Raw genomic sequence first — 19,911 nt, forward strand, 5'->3', positions numbered from 1 at the left:
TTCTTTTCGTAACTGATCCTTTCCGTTTCTGTTTCGATACGAGATCCTTTACTCCCTGGTCAGATCTTAGACGTTTCTTTGTCATCGTTTTGTTTTTTATCAGCTACTAAATGGCTTAACTAAGTGTTTTCAAATCTTGTTTTGTTTGCGCTTACATCAATAAATATAAGTTAATGTATATATATATATATATATATTTATATATGTTGTATATATGTATATATATATATATACATATATACATACATATGGTATGCATGTGCATTGTCGCCTCACTCTCTATCTTAAAATTCAATTATCATTCCTATATATATATATATATATAAATATGTATATATGTATAATTTTGTTGCCGTTTGCTGTTGATTTGCTGGTTTGAAAGATCGTCATCGTCATACTCAAAAAGGGGAGATGCAGAGCGAGAGAGAGAGAGAGAGAAGAGCTGCGCTAAAGCATTAGTATTAGGCATTTGTCGTTAATGTTAATGGTATTTGATTAGAGTTAAACCGATATTATAACTCCATGTCCCGGGCCTCATCCTCACTATAGTCGGACATGCTCGATTCGCTATCGCTGCTCTCTCGCTCCTGTTGCGCCGCCCGCAGCGCATCCTCGGTGGCATAGCGTTGCACATAGTCGGCCACCTTGCGATGGTACTCTTCCGGCTCGTGCAGGTACAGGGCGGCGGCATCCCGATTGAGCGGATCCACCGGATTCGGATATGTGAGCAGCTGCGGCAAAAACGACTCGAATATGTTCGATAGGTCGTACAGGGCCGTCCAGGCCTGATTGATCACATCTAGACAGACCGTGCCAGACGATTCGTCAATGTTCGGATGGTAGATCTTGTTCACGAATCCAATGCTCGGCGACTTGAAGGGATAGTTATCCGGCAGATAGACGCGAACCTTCCACACACCGCCCTCGTAGGGTGTTTCCGACGGGCCAAAGAATTTCACATGGAACTCGTTGAGGCCCCCGAGAATGGTGACCTCGTGTTTTGATTCAATTAGTTTGATCACGTCATTGTCCATGCGACGCTTTCCAGCACTGGGTGACGACATATTTGTAGCTTTAGCTTTTGATTGACTTTTGGGTTTTGGATTTGATAAGGTTAGGATAGTGCTTTTGCTGAGGTCGGTCTCGATCTCGATCTCGGTCTCTCTTGTCCTCTTCTTGTCGTTGTATTTTACTAAGGCTAAGGCGGTGTTTGTTTATTTGTTTCTTTGTTTCGTTCTATCTTTGTATTTGTTGTATATTGTAAATGTTTTTATTGCTGTTCCGGTTCCTGTTTGTGGTGCTATTCTCCTTCTTTCCGTTTCCTGTTGCACGGCTCCTTCTTCCGCATTCGTCAACTCTCACACACACAATCCAGCGCAATCAGAAACGTCGCAAAGGGGCTGCTGCCTAAAAGAGCGAGAGAGAACCATTTTAGTATGTGAACATCTTTCCTTTTGGGGGTATAAAGGGATTCATTAAAATTTTAGTTGTTTTGCAGTACAAGCAGCTATTGACTATCATATGTATTTATTAATATGTATTCATTCCATTCTATTATCTAGGTCATTCAAGGCCCAACTTTTCCTTTGATTCTCTTTTGCTCACACACACCCACACCCACACGTATCCATCCACCCATAGGAATGCACGTGGCCTAACTGAGGAAACTATGTCAGGCATCTGTGACGTCGCTCTCCTTTCCATTTCCATTTCCACAGACACCCTTCCAACAGCCTCTCATAACAGCCTAGCAGCATCCCTCTCTTTCCCGCGAGGTCCTACTACGTCGTTGCCATTTGGCAATTGGTTGTCCTTCAATGGAAGGTCTCCCTAATTTCGTTTATTTTCCACAAATATCCCCGTGTTGCATACTTCAGGGATGCCGCAGCGCTCAGTGTGCCCCCACAGTTACGTTGCTGTTAATTTTGGGCAAGCTCTCAGCATGCATTTCTTTATGGCCTATGACTGCTGTCCTTTCGCGAGAACTTCTGGTGCCGTCATATAGTCGTCATCTGCCTCTGGCCCCATTTTCAGGGCGCACCCATACCGAGAGGGTCGGACGGAAGGGGATGGTTGACTGTTGTTTTCAAACAAGCTCAGCTGTTTAATGTTGTTGCTTGAAAGAGAAAAGCGAGAGAGATGGAGAGAGCGAGAGAGCTGGGCAGAGAAAACCAGCTTGAGCCAACCCCAAAAATCATCTTGAAATCAACAATGTACAGTGGGCTCGGTTCAGTTTGGCAGCTGTTCAGCTGGACCCAGTCGACACTCAAGGCTAAATTCTATTGTTAGACACGGGCAATGGTATGTCTTCTAGTTTTTATCATGGAGCATAGTCACAATTAGGAAGGTGGCTTCATTTGGTCAAGATGTTCATATCTGTGGTTTTTTTTTTTTTATCAAAAATCGTTAGTGTATAATGTAGAGATTGTCATGTAAGAGCCGCTATAATAATTCCACTCGGAAAGTTACTATTTCCTTGTATCGACAAGCAACAAAAAGCTAACAGGCCCCACTGTGCCCATGCACTTTTACTGTGTTGTCTCCTCTCTATCTTTCTCTCTCTCTCTCTCTCTGTCAGACTGTTGGATGAGCTAATTCTGCTTTTACTTTGACCCTCTCCGCTCTCACTTGCTGTTTCTCTCACGCTCACTTGTTCGCTCCCTATGACTATCTGTGCCTCTATTCCTATCTCTATCGTCTATGCCACTGCATGCTCCACGGTCTGGCTTCGATCGGGAAAACACAAAAACTGTGAAATTCTCTTTCGATTTGCTTGTGTGGTGAATTGGTTTTAGGCACCGAAGTAATACTGTAGGTTGTTTAGGCTCCACAGTGGGGCTGCTTCTGGTGTTGTTGTTGTTGTTTGCGTTGCTTTTGTCAGACATTTGTCTTTTGGCTCTTGCGTATACATATGTACATACATATATACCTGCGTATGTGCATATATGTATGTATGTATATATATGACATTTATGTGTGCGAGATGCGCCCACGGTTCTCTTGTCACATGGAAGATCGTCAACAGCAATAACAATGAGAGTCATCCCAAAATGAGAGTCAGCTGCAAATTGAAGTATTTGCCGTCTCTCTCTCGCTCTTTGCCTCTGCTTATACTTTTGAAATATTTCACAATAAAATATAAACAGGAAAGAGCTATTCAATAATTTATCGCGCACTACCGTTTGAAAGTTTATAACTGTTTTTTCTTTTGCACAAACACACAGCACATGGAGGACAGTCACATATGTATGGATGTATATGGATTTGTTTTACAGTGGATTTTTGGAGTTCTACATTTAATTGCGACTACTGCTATTCCTGGTTTTGTTGTGCCTCCCTTTTGGTTTGGCCTGCACTTACATATGTACATATATATTTCTTCTTTTTGGTGCTCTTTCTTGTTTTGTTGTCTACTTCAACTAGTAACTGAAAATTAAATGGCATCTGAGCTGAAGCCCCCAGCGAGCAGAGCAGAGCGGAGCAGAGACACTGGCAGAGGCAGAGCAGCGCCTCTGAGAGCAGCGAGCGAGCAGCATAAGAAGTGAAGAAAAGCAGCGAACGGGAGAGCAACGCGCACGGTATATTCAATTAAAGGTGAAACAGTGTCATCCAAACCTGTTTCCGATTTTCCCCACAGATGCCGGCAAGCACTAATACAAATCGAGCAAATTTAGAGTACAGCTCCCAGAAATAATACAATTCGATTGGAAACTGGGGATAGTTTTGAAAATATAAAGCGTGTATTTATTACAAAAAAAAATCTTTTCTAATCAGATAGGAGGAGAATATTAGAATTGTAATATAATTTTGACAATTTTCAAAAAATGTTCAATGTCCTAGGCTTCTAAGATTCAATGATATCCATGGTCATTTCCATGAAAAAATCGATTTTAGCATTGTACATTTTCGGAGACTAGTATTTGGAGACGAGTAAAGGTTTTAAGTTCTGTAGTATACATATGTATGAATAACTGCGAAGCATTGCGAGTGGAACCATTGGTCGAACCAATGCCAACACGATTGGAGCTCTGATCTATGCATAAATACATAGTACATACATATGTGAATTAATGCCGAATTTGGCTTGATAATTTTGAGAAATGAATAACGGTTTGAGTTTTAGAACAAAGCTTTCCGTGCAAAGGTAACCCACAAAATAAACAGAGAACGAATGCTAAGAGGGATACAAATTACAATAAATAGCAACGCGAAAAAAGAGAACGCCACAATCAGAAGGTGGTACATACTTTTTATTTGATGTACCATGGCAGCGCGCACAGCCACGAAAGAGAGCACGAGAGAGTGTCAGAGAGAGCAACCAGTGCTGAGGGCAGAGCGCAGTGCAGTGCAAAGTTGCTTGATTCCCCACGCGCTTACCTTACCCTTCGCACCCACCAAATGTACAAAAGCAAAATCATAATAACAAAGCGAGCGCCAAAAGCCAAAGCGATAGCAGCAGAAACAACAAATTAGACGGAAAAAAGCGCACAAGCAGAAGCAGCGAAGCAAAAGGCAGCAGCAAAACCAACAACATGATTCTGCCAAAGCTAAGAAAAGCTATAATCAAGGACAGCGACAGCTAGCAGTAGCGTAGCAGCAGCAGCAGCTGTAAACCAAACACACAGGCACGCACACACACATAAGCATTCATATGGATGAGAGAACCAAAATGCAGCAAAGGCAAAAACCAAAAGCAAATGCAAATGAAACAAGCTAGAGAAAAGAAATAAGGAAATAATTATTTACGAACATTACGAAGACTTCATGCCCTTTCGCATGGTCAAAATAATGACAGTCTCATATTCACAGTAATACAAACAGAGCTCTGCTCTCCAGGCATCCACATGAGCATATGCACCACGAACCCATTGAGGTATGTACACCCACGTCCCTTCATTAGGGGTAATTGATTTGATGAAAAAAGCTAACGAGGTCACATGCTGGGACAACTAGGATTCCATTCCTGCGAAAATCGTTTCCCAATGGATGAGCGTTCGTATGTATGTTCGAGCATGTTAGACACAACCACCCACAACTACCACAGTCAGCGTAAACGCAGGACACAAAAGAGTGCGGTCGTTGACTGCGTATATGCATGTGTATATATTCAAGTTTTTTGCTTAGTTGGTGGTGTGGTATGGGAGCTGATGATGTGTGGAGAGTGGGGCATTGCTGTTTGATAAGGGGTTTTCGCTTATGGAGGGGAAATACACACACACATACACGCATATATGGGCTAAGGCCAAACGGCAGTTGAGAACGGTGTGAAAGAAACACGACACATGATCATATACATACATATTTATTTATGCATGTGTCGTATTGCTGATAAGATTTAAAACGCAAAAGCAAATGCAAAACGAAAAACAAAAAGAAATCGGTAAGCACAACGCAATAAACGGGGCCAAAACCAAAGTGCGTAGTATATGGTAATGGTAGGGGAGTTAGAGCTCTAACAAATAGTGGAGGGACAATGGCAACAACACAAAGTAAATTCAATTTGAGTGGAGGATACTGCTTTTTAATGTTATTAGACATGAAATACACATTCACATGTCCATAGAAACAATAGAGAATTGAAAAACTGAAATATATAACTTTGCACTTTTTTTGGAAAAAGAAAAAAAAACAAACGAAAACATTCACAGCTGAGTGGCGGCGGCGACCCATCACTATCGCACACTTCCTTAGCATTGATACACCGACCCAAGGGAATTGTACACACTCACAGACACACAATACAGGGGGACAAGAATTATTTTTGTTTAATAATACAGTTAAATAGTTTCATTTAAGTACTGTATTTACATATATTCCATTATGCAAATACACACACACAGGCTGCACACATCTCGTAATACCTTTTATTTTGATTTCTCTGTTATATATTTTTGTTTGCTGTTGCTGCTACTTTTTCTATTGAGGTGCAGGCGTGGGTCTTGATGGCTGGGGCTGCCGCATTTGGTTTTTTACGCATCGATACTTCTCCACATTGTTAAATGCACTGGCCGCGATCTCTGCATTTTTCCACGTCTTTCCCCTTTGTCCGCGCAGTCACGACGATTGTTGGGGTCTTTGTTATTTTTGATTGCTCAACATTTAAAAATGTACTGCGTCGCTATCGGTGCCATACCTATTTGGGGGCGGCTGCCCTGTATCGATATTGTACTCGTACCTTCAGGGGTGATTTAAGCGGCCAGTCCTATCGATAGGTGTTGCATTCGACTAGAGCCAATATTGTCGCGCCAAAATACATATATCGTGTTTGTTAAAATAATATAAAAAAAGAATCTAACTTTGCACCATCTTTGCACGGAGTAATATGACATTGACCCCCTACGCGAACGACACTTCCTTCCCAGCAACCAGATCCTCCAGGAGGACTTCATCCTGTCTCATGACAGCTGATTGCTCTCACCTGGCAGTGGCTCTAGGGATGAAGTCTAACTAGTATGATTTATTTATTTATAGCCAACACACTAATATGTGCACCTGCAATAAGTGATCGCACAAATACATCGATATAGATATTTTTCCAGCCGCCAAAAAATATATCATCCATATATCGATATAAACAACATAGGAGCATCACATATGCATCTCTAATTTGTTAATATTTCTCGCTCGGAACGGTTGTGGTTTTCGCGGGTTTGGCCATTTTTTGTTGTAGTTTTTTTTTGGTTACGGGCTAAGCGGCATCGCTACCTGTCCATTAGCCGATTTTTCTGACGAGTGCGTGTGTGTGTATGTGTGAGAGTTCTGGCTACATACACCTTACTTTTTATGGCCGAATGTTAATCTTATCGCAAATCAAACTGCGAGCATGAGTCCGCAGCAGAAATTGTAATAGAATTTAAGTCTTACATTCGAACGGCCCAATTGGAACTTTACTTCTTCTGGTCCTGCTGATCCTCACAAAAGCTCATCGATCGACCACAACGCATTGAGAGATCCGCCTACACCACCATGCCTGTAAAGACAGTGGTCCGCCAGCAAAGCCAGACGCCCGCCCAGCAACTGCAGCAGCAGCGGCAGCGGGATGTGGAGAACGGCCTTTATCCAAATATACCACCCGAGCGGAGATCGCCGCCCTCACGGCCCCAAACCCTGCGCCAGGACACCATCGACATGGAGGAGATACCCCTCAATCAGACAATATCGCAAGAGCCAGAGGATCGGCGCAAGATGAGGGAAGTATTTGACAAGGTAAGCATCACAGATCACAGCACAGGAAATAGGGGAGCTGTTTCTGGGGAATTTCGTAAAATTACTCAAACCATGGGATTTTTTTTGCACTTGAGCCGGCAAAACGATTCTCCGTCTTCCCCCTTACCGCCTCGTTCGTGTGTGTGTGTGTGACTGAAAATTTTTCTGGTTTTTTTGTTTTTGTTGTTGCCGGCGTTGCCATTGGTGAAAGTTGGTGAATTAATGAATGAATCATCATCCATGGCATTGCATGTGGACGGACACCCTTTCCCCACTCTCAGCTGAGGGCGGCTCTTCCTTTCCTGGCTGCCACTCAACTTCGCACCTTGCGTATTTACCGCAAACATGTATGTGTACATAGCCGTTTTTTGATTTCCCCCTTTTCTTTAATACCCTATACTACAAGTTGGTATATAAATTATTAGTAGTTGCTATGGGAAACGGTTTCCGTTTATAGTTCCTTCTCCGATATTTTGAATTGCCTTTTAATGTTTGGATACTCGTACATATGTATATTGCACAGCCCTTTGAACGATCGGTCGAAACTACTGCCATAGGAACGATCGACGCGGAAGGGTATAACAAGCTTCTGCACTTTTTTATTTGTTGCATTCTGTTTTCTTAGCATTTGGTTGGGTGGGGCAGAGAAGGGGGAAGAGGGGTTGTCTTATCGCTGACAGCTGTTGGTGGAGGGAGGGGCAGGGAGCAGCGAAAGAACCGGTTATAAATTATTCTTTGCTTTGTGTATCGTTCTATCTTTCGGTGGTGGTGGATTGTTGTTGCTGTTACTGTGCCTGTTCTGATGTTAGGGGAGGCATTGATATGGCGTTAGTCACCTTGACCTCCCTCTCTCAATGCCAACTCCTCGCACCTGTTTGCATGTTCTTGTTGCTCGGTGTTTTATTATCACTTCCACAAAACGGATGTGCAGAGTCCCGACCATAGTTAGGTATTTGTGCTATAAAGGCTCCATGTTATGCATACCCTGGTTGATTGGCAATACTGTATAAATTTCTCAAAAAACTGCAGTGCTATCCTTGATAGAGTTTTAGATAATTATAGGTCGATAATAAAACGAGTCAATGCTGAAAAAAAGAAAACTGAACGGCAAATTGACAGTCACGCGTGAACGTGTAATGAAAGATCTCAGGGGAATGGTGCTTCTGTTGCTAACGGAACTCTAGCCAAGAATTTTGTTAGAATCAACAAAAACAAAATAGCTGCGGGTCAGTTGCAGAGGGTTCGGGGGTCCGAAGATAGTTTTGGTGTGTGTGCTTTTTCGATCCAAAGAAAGTTGTCTTCTCTTTGAATGTTATTCCGCTTCGTTCTGTTCGGATGGCAGAAATTAGCATTAGCAAACTCCTCCAGTCCGATGCGATATCCATCCGTCCAAATCAGACTGGAAAGAAAGCGAAAAGCATTTCGATTGGCATTCCAGCGAGCGTTTCAGCGTTCTGCCACTCCCCTCCCTCTCGCAATCTAATCGACTCGACTCTCTTCCAGCAAACATTCAGGTGGCAGAGAAGCAAAAACAAAAAACCCAGCAGAAGCAGAAGAAGAAGAAGAAGCGTGGCATTCCTTAAGCTTTCATTCAATAACGCAATCTATTCATGATATAACTAGACATACACTAGTCTTTAGTATATATATGCATCTATGCATATGTGTATGTATGTTGTGTACTGTGTACTGGAACAAAACAATTGTCCTCCACTGTCTGGCCCAGAATGGCTAAGAGTGTGTGTGCGTGACTAAACACCATTCACTCTCTTTCTGGACTAGCCGACTTGACTTCGTGGACTACCATGTGGGAAATACCAGGAAACGCTGCCTGCTTGTGCTCCATCTCGGGGGAAGTTTCCTGCTACCCATCTACGAATTCCCACTCTATCTATTTTAATGGATTTCCAGCAGTTGGCTGGCTTTCAATTCTGATTTTGATTAGCCTCGTTTTGGTTGCAGCATTCCAATGTGACTTGGTCCTGGAACCGGAGACCAGACCGGACCGGACCGTATATGGCCACAATATGTTGCAGTCGACACAGACGACCAGCACCAAATGCGGTGCGGTTGTGTCAGAGTGGGTTACCACATCAATGTTGCATGAGGCATGATGCAGTGCGCTTTTTATATTGTTGTTCATTTATGGTGCCGCTTATACTTTGAATTTGGATTTAAGATTTTGTATGCCGCTTATTCTTTGAATTTGGATTTTAAATTTTGTATGAGACCCGATGACCCAGGCGATGCTCTGGCGATGGCTATGGCTTTGACCTCTATTTATCGTCCGACAGGATGTCAAAGAAGCAGTCGCCCTGCTGCTGATCATCCTCCTTCTCGTTCTCCTTCTCCTTCTCCTTCTCCTCCTCCTCCTGGCCAAAGGGATCATGCCAGACATCTGGCGTCGACGCGTCCTTCTCTGTTGCCTTCCCCTGACGCTTGCGGGGACTGACAGAGTGACGACGCCTGCGTGGAGCGATGGAGTGATGTCGTCCCGAACGCCCTCTTTGACGGCTCTTCTTGTGGAGGCGTGACTGGTGCTCCATGTGTTGGTCGGTGAGGCTGTTGATGCAGAAGAAGACCACTGCTATTCCCAGGTACAAAAGGCAGAAGGTCCCAAAGCCGGATGACTCCTGCTGGGGGGTCGCCTCCTCGTCGCTGTCATTGCTGTCGCAGGACCAGCCAGAGAACAAACTGCTCAAATGTTTGGTTGTTATCTGTTCAAGCGGCGACATTTTGAAGTCAGTCGGACGGGAAATTTTGGTAAGACTTGGGGGATAGTTGGGATCGTGTCGGGTCGGGTCTCCGAACTTTTTGAATTTGTGTTAGGGAATGATTGATATACGATTGGTTGCTTTGATCGGATTGGATGCCACGAAACTAATCGGTTCTTTCCAACTTTTTTCTGTTTACCAGCACGACTCCGACCGCGATGGCCTGATCAGCACACACGAGCTGAAGGAGCTCATTTCGGACGGCTACTGCCGGGATATACCCGCCTATATAGCCGAACAGATACTGCGCCGCAGCGATGTGGACAACAATGGGCATCTGGACTTTGAGGAGTTTTACACGATGTCGCTGCACCACAAGTGGATGGTGCGCAATATCCTGGCCAGATACTGCCGGTATGTGGTGCCGCCGCCCAAGCCACTGGAGGGCGATGAGCCCGACGGTGCCTACGAGAAGCAAATGTCTATCTGCCCGCCGCCCCTCACCATGGTCATCTTCTCGATCATTGAGATCATCATGTTTCTGGTGGATGTTATCCATTTTCAGTGAGTATGCAGCCACCATTGCCATGCCACCGGTTGAATTGTTCACCTGATTACCTGTTAACCTGCCTCTTTCCACACAGGGACGATCCCAACCACAACGATCGACTGGGCGAGAGCACAAGCGGTCCGGCAGCGACGCTCTTTATCTACAATCCGTACAAGCGGTACGAGGCATGGCGCTTCGTTAGCTACATGTTCGTCCACGTGGGCATCATGCACCTGATGATGAACCTGATCATTCAGATATTTCTGGGCATTGCCTTGGAGCTGGTACATCACTGGTGGCGCGTGGCGCTGGTGTATCTGGCCGGCGTCCTGGCCGGGTCTATGGGCACATCGCTGACGAGTCCGCGCATCTTTCTGGCCGGCGCCTCCGGCGGTGTCTACGCTTTGATCACGGCGCATATCGCAACCATCATAATGGTGAGTGTTTCTGACATTCGATCCGATTTTGATCCGATAACCATACGGATATGCTTTGTCTTGCAGAACTACTCGGAGATGGAATACGCGATAGTCCAACTGCTGGCCTTCCTCGTCTTTTGCTTCACCGATCTGGGTACCTCTGTGTACCGCCACCTCACCGATCAGCACGACCAGATCGGCTATGTGGCGCATTTGTCTGGGGCCGTGGCCGGACTGCTGGTGGGTATCGGGGTGTTGCGCAATCTTGAGGTGAGGCGCTGGGAGCGCATCCTCTGGTGGGTGGCCGTCATTTTCTACTTTGCGCTCATGACCACCGGCATCATCATTCACATCTTTGTGCCCGATTACTTCCCCAAGCAGGAGTACAACTGAGAAATGCCCGTGCGCCGTCTCGACCACACAAATATGTATGTAGCTTTAAGTCGTCGCCCCCTTAGCCCTAGACCTAAGATGACCCCCTGTCCACCAAAGTGCTCTTGATGTGGATGGTTGAAGCGGAGGCGCTGCGCTGTGCAGCTGCAGCTGCAGTACGCACAATGCTTTAGCCTTGCCTGACAGCTAGCCGCCAGCCGACACCGCCTGGACGTGTCGAGCCTGTGTGTGCTATATAATTTATTTTCGTACGACTATTTTTTGATGCCCTTTTGCTGAGAGTCGTCCCGATCCTCTCAGAGACAACCGTCCACACAGATGGAGTCTGTACGCACAGATGTATCCACGAGCATGTGTGCATATTTATACGTATTTTATATATATTCTCGATCGTCATGATCGTCAACGAAGCAACGATTTGAATGCACCCCATAGACGGGGATGCGTGTATTCCCGTATTCACGACAGAGAACAAAACTCACTTGCATTTTAATTGTACAATTTGCCTATCTTTTATAACTATTTTACCGAACAATAAAAAAGTATCTTGCTCGAAAGATACACATCCATAAGTATTTACTTATTTCATGCCATCTCCCAGCATAAACTTATTTTTATTGAATTTAGAACTTATGTAGAAAGTTATTTACTTAAATCTAAAACATATCCATTAACCATTAACCTTTTTATTAAATTTTGTATAAAAGATATCATTATTTATTACTATTTATTAGGCAGGGAAACGTTGAGTATTCCCACTAACATTCTGCAGTCCTTCCGAGGTAGTACTTTTTTCCATACATGGGAGGCAGGTTCTCAGTTCTTCCGTTCGCCAGCAAGACGCCTTCCTTAGCCAGAACGACCGCTGATTAATATAATAATATTTCTTACCTTGGTAGTGGTCCTTATATAGATCCTATGTGTTTGTTTGCTGCTGTAAGTCTTTTTCGATTTCAGTATCCATCTAGTCCCCTTATTTGAAAACAGAAATACTTTATTCTACTTTACCATATCGTTTGATGTAATTCAATTTTCAAATTCAGAGGTAATCGAACACTCACAAAGAAATATACAACCCGTCAAATCAACTCAAAGATCAAAAAATATAAAAACGATGTTAAAGAATCGTTTCACGGGTCTTATGACGCGGAAGAGCACGGCCACGGCCACGGCCCATGCGAGAAACTACATCTTTCAGAAGAGTTTCAATGCACGCCAAGTGCTGATGGCCAAGGCTAAGGCGAATGGGGCACCAGAGACAGAGACCTTGGGGGACCAGACCCCGAATCAAACGCAGCCGAAGAGTGCTTGTCCGGAAGTGAAGACAACAGGAACAACTGCTGTGCCCTTGGCCGAGAATACACGCAAGACAGGTGAGACTTTCGTGTACGTTTTTTCTGCTCAGAATGGCAATGGTATATCCTGCTTCTCTTGCAGTTTCCCTCAAGACATTTACAACCGCCCCATCGGCCAGCTTTTCCGATCGGCGCGAAAGGTGGATGGCCAGGACCAAGGAGATTCAGCGCAAGGCCATGCTGGCAGCCAAAGAAGGTCCTACCAAGGCAGCAAGCAACAAATGGTCGACTCCCGGGCTATACGACTGGCAGCAGCAGCTGTCGCCGCAAAAGAAGCCAAATGTCGATAATGAGATCATCTCCCCAGCGGAAGGCCAACGGAAGTCTTGGACGAATCGCGTGCACGGCTCACAAATGCAGAAGCAGAAACAGACACGGTTCCTTGAGGAACCGAGTGGCAGGCAGCACGCCAGAAGAGATATGGAACAGAAGGGACATAGGATACAGCAGATAACCAGAATGGAGTCCAGAGCTTCGGCAGCAGCAGCCCCTGCAGAGCTAATCGAACACTCACAAAGAAATATACAACCCGTCAAATCAACTCAAAGATCAACAAATATAAAAACGATGTTAAAGAATCGTTTCACGGGTCTTATGACGCGGAAGAGCACGGCCACGGCCACGGCCCATGCGAGAAACTACATCTTTCAGAAGAGTTTTAATGCACGCCAAGTGCTGATGGCCAAGGCTAAGGCGAATGGGGCACCACAGACAGAGACCTTGGAGCACCAGACCCCGAATCAAACGCAGCCGGAGAGTGCTTGTTCGGAAGTGAAGACAACAGGAACAACTGCTGTGCCCTTGGCCGAGAATACACGCAAGACAGGTGAGACTTTCGTGTACGTTTTTTCTGCTCAGAATGGCAATGGTATATCCGGCTTCTCTTGCAGTTTCCCTCAAGACATTTACAACCGCCCCATCGGCCAGCTTTTCCGATCGGCGCGAAAGGATGATGGCCAGGACCAAGGAGATTCAGCGCAAGGCCATGCTGGCAGCCAAAGAAGGTCCTACCAAGGCAGCAAGCAACAAATGGTCGACTCCCGGGCTATACGACTGGCAGCAGCAGCTGTCGCCGCAAAAGAAGCCAAATGTCGATAATGAGATCATCTCCCCAGCGGAAGGCCAACGGAAGTCTTGGACGAATCGCGTGCACGGCTCACAAATGCAGAAGCAGAAACAGACACGGTTCCTTGAGGAACCGAGTGGCAGGCAGCACGCCAGAAGAGATATGGAACAGAAGGGACATAGGATACAGCAGATAACCAGAATGGAGTCCAGAGCTTCGGCAGCAGCAGCCCCTGCAGAGCTCGAGGAACCGAAGAAGAAGTCGCCCGAGCGTTTGGCTTACCTGGAGGCCATCCAAAAGCTGAACAGTTACCACGCTTTCGACTCGGTGCCCGTGCGGATGGGCCGGCAGGGCTCCGATTGCCAGCCGGATCCGATACTAGAACATACCCTGGAGTGCTTGGAGAGGACGAAGCTGTCAAAAGCGCAGTTGGAAAGCATTCCCGTCATACAGATATCCGGATCGAAGGGCAGAGGAACCACATGTGGCCTCGTTCAGAACATCCTGCTCTCGCATGGTATCAAGACAGGGCTACTCTGCTCGCCCCATCTCTTCTTTTCCTGCGAGCGAATACGCATCGATGGGCAGCCCTTGAGTGAGGTTCAGTTCACGAAGCTCTTCTGGAAGATTCATGCCAGGCTGGCAAAAATGCAACCACCGCCAGCCTACGACCAACTCCTGACGGTGATGGCCTTCCATGCGTTCCGCCGGGCGATTGTGGATGTGGCCATTGTGAAGGTGGGCAGTGGAGGCGCCAGCGATTGCACCAACGTCACCTCGCATGCGGGAACAATCGGCATCAACACTCTGAGCCGGGATAAAAGGTCGGATCTGAGGCATACCATGCGGGACATTGCCTGGGCCAAGGCGGCAATCATGAAGCCCTCTGCCAGCATATACACGAATGTCAGCCAAGCAGAGTGCTGTGAGGCCCTAGCCCAGAGGGCCAGGGAGCTTGGCGTCCAGCTCCATCGAGTGCCCACATTCGAAGCCCTGATCGAGGCAAACCTCAACCAAAAGCACCTGCTCTCCAAGGCAAACCATTCCGTGAAGTTGAATGGCTCATTGGCCATCCAGCTGGCGTGCGACTATCTCAGGCGCCACAAGCCGGAGCTTGTGGTGGGATTGGACACAAATACAGTTAAATTGTCTCAACGTGCGGCCCGCGGGATTGGCAGCTTCCAGCCGGCGGGACATTTCGATGTGATCAGACAGGACAGCCTTAATGTCTATTTGGACACGGCTGATTCTGTCGAATCGATGATGGCATGTAGGGAGTGGTTCTATGCCGGTACTCGGGCCAGTCGCTCGCCAAAGATTCTGCTGTACAGTAGGGGGAAGGATGCCAATGCCAAGGATCTTCTAGCGATCCTTCGCTTCAAAGTGCGCTTCGATGAAGCCTGCTTTGTGCCATGCCCCAGTTTCTTCGAGGGCGAAATCGTAGCCGAGGAGTTATCCGCGGCCATGGTCTGGGACGACAAGCAGGAGCTGCAGCGGGCAAAGAACAACGCCAGAGCCTGGTGTCGTCTCTGCGAGGAGATGGGAAAGAAGGACACCTCCCATCTTACCCTCTCGGTCAACTCATGCTTTGACCACGTCCGCACCAAGTATGGCCAGCAGAGTGAAGTCGATGTCTTGGTAACTGGCTCCCGACAGTTGGTGGCTGCAGCCATGACGACGCTCAACAAAATGAGGGGCTCTAAGGCTCCAAGCCACCACAGTTGATCCATTTAAATTTTGTAGTTTTTCTTCCAAATTTCGAAAGCCAAACGAATATGGAATGGAATCACCACCAAAAACTCCAGCTAGAGCAAGTACGATTTTAAATAAATCCCAAACAGAATAGTTTTTATCATAGACCAATGAAATTTACGCGATGCCAATCTGTGAGGGAGTCATGGCCTTTATCTCGTGGAGCTGTTGGTCTCACTAGAAAGCCCCATTGCGCCATTGCCCCATTGTCGGTCCCGAAACCCAGTTGAACACAGTTGTAGTTCGGAGAAACTCACACAGATTTTAATGGTAATATATTCGTGCTCAAAGGTCAGCCAGCAAGTCGCAGTGCAGATATGCAGTCCAGATATGGCTGTGCTGCGGCTGTCCTTGAAATCAATTAACAGACTGAAGGGCTTAACACTACAAAATCAAAGTCTATACGATTGAATATAGTCTATTGTTTTGTTCGATTCCAGTCAAACGTCTCTTCCACGGCTGGCATATGTTTCCTTTGGAATGCCAAGCCCCTTTTGATTATCTTTCAGTTTAGTGAACGTCTATTTGGCCATCAATCGTAAAAATAAAAAAAAATATATATCTTTCCATTGTGGTAGGTAGGAGTACACTATGCTACTACACATCGAATTAAATTGAAACAGTAATAGTTATATCTAAACTAAACGAGTGCGACTACACTTTCTTCTCTTGTGTATATACGTGGATGTGGATGTGTATACGGGTTTCGTGGTGTGGTCATCAGTTAATTCTTTCACTTCAGTGCCGCGTTCAGTGCGACGTTTGAAACGCGCCTTAAACTAAGTTAATCCAAAATGTAATGCAAAAATCAAAATAAACAAAATCATTTCCATTTGTAGCCACTTGGCAGCTACGATACTTGAAGTACGATAACGTAAAATAAAGCGTCCTAATACTTTCTTCTTAGCTTAATTGTTTAACTCTTTAATTTGTGTTAATCCGTGTGTTTGTGATGGCTCTCAAAGACTCAGTCTTGACATTCTCTGATGAAGGTGTATTCCGTTGGTTTGGTGGGTTTGGGAGGGGTTGTCCTGGGTAAGAAACGACAGGATATTATTTTGTTTGGCTCAAAAGTTCAGGATCAATGTTGGTTTCGGGACCGCAGCATCGGGAGGAAGACGCTCAAGCTGGATTGAAGGTGTGTCCATCATGGCCGTGGTGACTACAGACAGAGACGAATACGGCATCATCTCTGCCATTATAGCTTTCAAACGTTCGAAGGGCAAAACGGCCACACACATGGAATGCCCCTGCTGATGACATTCATCCGAGCAGATGTTCAAGGGATCGTTGAGCGGTATACCGGGCACAGGACGGACTACGGGGACCATGGGCACATCGGGATTGCCGACCAAGGCGCTCGTTGCGGTGAGCAGCTGGGTGACGAGCACCAATTTAAAGAGCTTTAGCTGATTTCCATTTTTGCTGATATCCATTACGGCGCGCATCATGAGGGCCGAGTTGGTCTGGCATTTGGGGATCAGCAGCAGCTCTTCCACCGTGGGACACTGGGCCAGCAGATCGCTAAAGTTCCCGTCCAAATCCACGTTGACCAGCTCGAGGCGACGGACGCCCCCGGCTTGGGCGAGTCCCCTCATGATCTCGTCGACTGGGAACAAAGTCTTCTTCCTTTGGTCCGTTTCTATGCGGAACATCTGCAATTTCGTGAGTGTCGGGAGCATCTCGTTGCCCAGCTGGAGCCGGTGCATGCTCTGGCAGTAGCCCAGAATCAGAGTCTCCAGATTGGGTAGATCCTTTAGAAACAGCAAGCTACCAAAATTCTTAACGCCGCGCAGGCTCAGGACGTGCAGGTGCGTCAGTTTGCCTACGAGGGGCAGACCGGTGATCGATGCCTTCGTATCGGTCATGCGAACGCGCAGCTCATACAGGTTTTCGATCTTGTCGATGTCGGTCATGTTGAGGCACGAGCTGACGCAAGTGCACATCAGCTTCTCAAGTTGAGGCAAGCTACGGAAGATCTGGTGCAGGAAGTCAGCTTTCGTATGATCGTATGATCGGTGCGCACCGAGCGCATATCCGTCAGCACGCGCATGTCCCCAGCGACGAGGGTACCGCTAGTGGGTATGATCGCGCCCATCATGTCGAGTTCGCGTGTGCCGTTGCGTGCCATCTCACGCACCAAAGCTGGCCAATTGTTGACCTTTGTGCCGCGAAGCGAAACTGATTTCCATACTTCAGCGTCACGGGAGCACAAGTGCCACAGCTTGGACACTTCCGAGCAATTGGCCCGATCCTGAAAGATACATTGATTCGATTCAGTTCGGTTCGGTTGGAGCCTGCCTTTCTTTAGATTCTTTCGGTAATTACCTGCTGGTTTAGTGTCTGCATTAGGCTGGTTAAGAACCGGCAATTGAAGCCGCTTCCAAACATCTGCTCCCACGGGTTATCGGGTGGCGACGATTGCTTGGGTGCAGCAATCCGTTTATCGTAGACTTCATAGTAACTAGTCAAGTCCGGCGGATTTGGGACAAGTCTGGTTTGGGGATAGGGCAAAAGCAAAAACAATGACAAAAATTGATTAGTGGACTGTTAAGGAAGAAAACGGGTATGCCAAGGCATCAACCACTAATCTAATCAGACCTCAAGGTCTCAAGGTTCCAAGTGCCTAAGTGCCCAAAGACTCACACTTTTTGTTGGCTTGTCATAGCCGGCTCTGCAACGGCGGAAATCGCCTTCTGACCGCTGATGACCACGACCTCTTGGTGCGTGTACAAATTAATTGGCGTTGAAGCTGGGGTTGTGTCTGTGCTGAGTAGCTCCGCCGGCGGCATCTCGCCAGGCGGCTCGAGCACTTTTATGTCGTTCAGCCCATTGCTAACAGTGCCCGCCTGGTAGCTCTTCTCGCTTTCCCCCTCGCCGTCCTGTAGCTCCCCATATGCAGCCATCAGGGGAACAGCATCCACACTCTCCGCCGACTGCACGCAGCTCTGCAATTATACAATCGTGCGATATATGTGACAGCACACACAAAATGTGAAACACAAACACTGACCTGGCAGACGCTTCCCTCGATTAGCTTTAGGCAGAATCCACAGGTCTCGCGCGTTTCCTGGCGCACTGGGGCGGCGCTACAGAGTAAAGGATTAGGGTCACAATTAACTCAGGAATGCACAGGGTAAGGGACATGCTTACCATGAACTGGCGGTTACGGTCGACGATGCAGCAGCTCTGGCGTTCCCATTTATGGCGGCGGCAAGGAGGCGCGCATTACCCTTGACGGCCATGGTGGCGGTCCAACCCTCAGGGACAGAGGTGGCGCCCTTCGGCAACTTCGGCTTAGGTACGCGTTTGCCCATTACAGGGGCTTCCACCACTTTGGCTGCCAGAGGTTTTATAGCTTCGAGTGCTAGTGGTTTCACAGGCTTGAGTGCCAGAAGTGTCATAGATTCGTCTGCCATCGACAGAAAATCGTCAATCGATTTGAGACGTTTGCCAAACGCCGCTGTGCCAGCTTCTGCCTGGGGCTTTGAATGGGACTCGGCTCCGATCGTCTGACGACGTTTCTGTTTAGCCTTTGTTTTGTCGGACGCCGTCGATTTGCGGCGCTCCTTTAAGGCGGCAAGGTGATCTTCACGACTCAAGGCCTGGCGGACCGTCTCGTACTGGGCTTCGGCACCCAGGATATGCGTCCCGAAGATAAAATGTTCTTTGGTGAGTTCCCCCTGCAGCATTGGTATAATTTCACTAATTTTTCGGCACTTCTTGCCGGAGGGCGATGTGTAGAATATGTGATTCGAGCTGTTGGTTAAGGGGCTTGGAGTTACCACCTCCCGCGTCCAGCCATATTTGAACGGCACGCGATAGAGCTCGTCGGAAATATTTGCCTTTGGCTTTTTGCCTGTCTCCGAGTAAACACTCTTGCGTCGATCGGTCGTCGCGGGTGCCATCACTTCCTCTGGATCGTCGTCATCCGCGCAGATGAGTCTTGGTGGTGGCCCACGATTCTTCTTCTTGTTTTTCGAAAGGTCGTCGTGATCCTTAGTTTTGATTGACGACCTTGGGCGTTTTCGTGAAAGTGGATTCGAGGAACCGGAGAGAGACACCGGAGACCAAAACCGAGGCACTTGAAAAACTTGAGGAAATACTTCATTGAAGTCTCAAGAATGGTTTTGATAAGAGCCAAAAATGATTTATACCTACAACCTAACCTACAAATTTCTTAAGACTAAGAAAAGATTTTCTGGGATCATTCAAAGATATTTAAATATTAAAGAGAGACTTTTATCACACACATAGGAGATAGTAATAAAGGAATCTATGGCATAAAAATAGCGAACAAAATGAACTTTTGCTGATTTTAATATATTTTCACAAACAAGTTTATATAATTGTATTAAAATATGTGTTCATTGGCTGTTTTTAATTGTTCTTACCTTGGTAGTGGTCCTTATATATGTAGATCCTATGTGTTTGTTTGCTGCTGTAAGGCTTTTTC

The 19,911-nt window shown here is 46.6% G+C and overlaps 5 protein-coding genes across 7 annotated transcripts; 2 read left to right on the top strand and 3 right to left on the bottom strand.

Annotated features, from left to right (window-relative positions):
* Positions 1–255: 255 nt before the first annotated feature.
* On the bottom strand, positions 256–6,094 carry LOC6599976 (ubiquitin-conjugating enzyme E2 H). 2 transcript variants are annotated; one of them, XM_002025129.2, is made up of 2 exons: positions 5,862–6,094; positions 256–1,407 (listed from the first exon to the last, which is right to left on the bottom strand). In XM_002025129.2, the coding sequence occupies exon 2, from the start codon at positions 1,062–1,064 to the stop codon at positions 513–515; it is 552 nt and encodes a 183-aa protein (XP_002025165.1). In that variant the 5' UTR covers positions 1,065–1,407; positions 5,862–6,094; the 3' UTR covers positions 256–512. The 2 variants fall into 2 exon arrangements, with proteins under 2 accessions (XP_002025165.1, XP_026845138.1); XM_026989337.1 differs by lacking the exon at positions 5,862–6,094 and adding an exon at positions 3,361–3,409.
* A 554-nt stretch (positions 6,095–6,648) lies between these two features.
* Positions 6,649–12,354, top strand: LOC6599974 (protein rhomboid). Of its 2 annotated transcripts, XM_026989341.1 has the most exons (5): positions 6,649–7,206; positions 10,123–10,484; positions 10,565–10,907; positions 10,974–11,129; positions 12,326–12,354. In XM_026989341.1, the coding sequence occupies exons 1-5, from the start codon at positions 6,967–6,969 to the stop codon at positions 12,329–12,331; spliced, it is 1,107 nt and encodes a 368-aa protein (XP_026845142.1). In that variant the 5' UTR covers positions 6,649–6,966; the 3' UTR covers positions 12,332–12,354. The 2 variants fall into 2 exon arrangements, with proteins under 2 accessions (XP_026845142.1, XP_002025163.1); XM_002025127.2 differs by lacking the exon at positions 12,326–12,354 and having other exon boundaries at positions 6,651–7,206; positions 10,974–11,857.
* On the bottom strand, positions 8,786–10,021 carry LOC6599975. Its single transcript, XM_002025128.2, has one exon. The coding sequence runs from the start codon at positions 9,939–9,941 to the stop codon at positions 9,483–9,485; it is 459 nt and encodes a 152-aa protein (XP_002025164.1). The 5' UTR covers positions 9,942–10,021; the 3' UTR covers positions 8,786–9,482.
* Position 12,355: 1 nt separating the features above from the next.
* Positions 12,356–15,571, top strand: LOC113565943. Its single transcript, XM_026989338.1, has 3 exons — positions 12,356–12,655; positions 12,720–13,463; positions 13,528–15,571. Exons 1-3 carry the CDS (start codon positions 12,397–12,399, stop codon positions 15,426–15,428), a joined length of 2,904 nt encoding a protein of 967 aa, XP_026845139.1. The 5' UTR covers positions 12,356–12,396; the 3' UTR covers positions 15,429–15,571.
* A 1,829-nt stretch (positions 15,572–17,400) lies between these two features.
* Positions 17,401–19,518, bottom strand: LOC113565936. The gene is made up of 5 exons (XM_026989296.1): positions 18,609–19,518; positions 18,469–18,544; positions 18,102–18,403; positions 17,784–17,949; positions 17,401–17,709 (listed from the first exon to the last, which is right to left on the bottom strand). Exons 1-5 carry the CDS (start codon positions 19,361–19,363, stop codon positions 17,401–17,403), a joined length of 1,608 nt encoding a protein of 535 aa, XP_026845097.1. The 5' UTR covers positions 19,364–19,518.
* Between the last annotated feature and the right edge of the window lie 393 nt (positions 19,519–19,911).

This window comes from Drosophila persimilis, unplaced genomic scaffold (genome assembly GCF_003286085.1).
Source record: "Drosophila persimilis strain 14011-0111.01,24,50 unplaced genomic scaffold, DperRS2 tig00000232-arrow-arrow-pilon, whole genome shotgun sequence".
NCBI lineage: Eukaryota > Metazoa > Arthropoda > Insecta > Diptera > Drosophilidae > Drosophila > Drosophila persimilis.

What these genes read in the sequence shown, in the direction of transcription:
- LOC113565943 (XM_026989338.1), top strand. Translation starts at nt 12,397, where the DNA reads ATGTTAAAGAATCGTTTCACGGGTCTTATGACGCGGAAGAGCACGGCC. An exon ending in CGAGAATACACGCAAGACAG is followed by an intron (nt 12,656 to 12,719) that starts GTGAGACTTTCG and finishes CTTCTCTTGCAG; the next exon opens with TTTCCCTCAAGACATTTACA. An exon ending in CGAGAATACACGCAAGACAG is followed by an intron (nt 13,464 to 13,527) that starts GTGAGACTTTCG and finishes CTTCTCTTGCAG; the next exon opens with TTTCCCTCAAGACATTTACA.
- LOC113565936 (XM_026989296.1), bottom strand. Translation starts at nt 19,363, where the DNA reads ATGGCACCCGCGACGACCGATCGACGCAAGAGTGTTTACTCGGAGACA. An exon ending in ATGACAAGCCAACAAAAAGT is followed by an intron (nt 17,950 to 18,101) that starts GTGAGTCTTTGG and finishes TCCCCAAACCAG; the next exon opens with ACTTGTCCCAAATCCGCCGG. An exon ending in TGCAGACACTAAACCAGCAG is followed by an intron (nt 17,710 to 17,783) that starts GTAATTACCGAA and finishes TGTATCTTTCAG; the next exon opens with GATCGGGCCAATTGCTCGGA.
- LOC6599974 (XM_002025127.2), top strand. Translation starts at nt 6,967, where the DNA reads ATGCCTGTAAAGACAGTGGTCCGCCAGCAAAGCCAGACGCCCGCCCAG. An exon ending in TGAGGGAAGTATTTGACAAG is followed by an intron (nt 7,207 to 10,122) that starts GTAAGCATCACA and finishes TCTGTTTACCAG; the next exon opens with CACGACTCCGACCGCGATGG. An exon ending in GTGGATGTTATCCATTTTCA is followed by an intron (nt 10,485 to 10,564) that starts GTGAGTATGCAG and finishes CTTTCCACACAG; the next exon opens with GGACGATCCCAACCACAACG.
- LOC6599975 (XM_002025128.2), bottom strand. Translation starts at nt 9,941, where the DNA reads ATGTCGCCGCTTGAACAGATAACAACCAAACATTTGAGCAGTTTGTTC.
- LOC6599976 (XM_002025129.2), bottom strand. Translation starts at nt 1,064, where the DNA reads ATGTCGTCACCCAGTGCTGGAAAGCGTCGCATGGACAATGACGTGATC.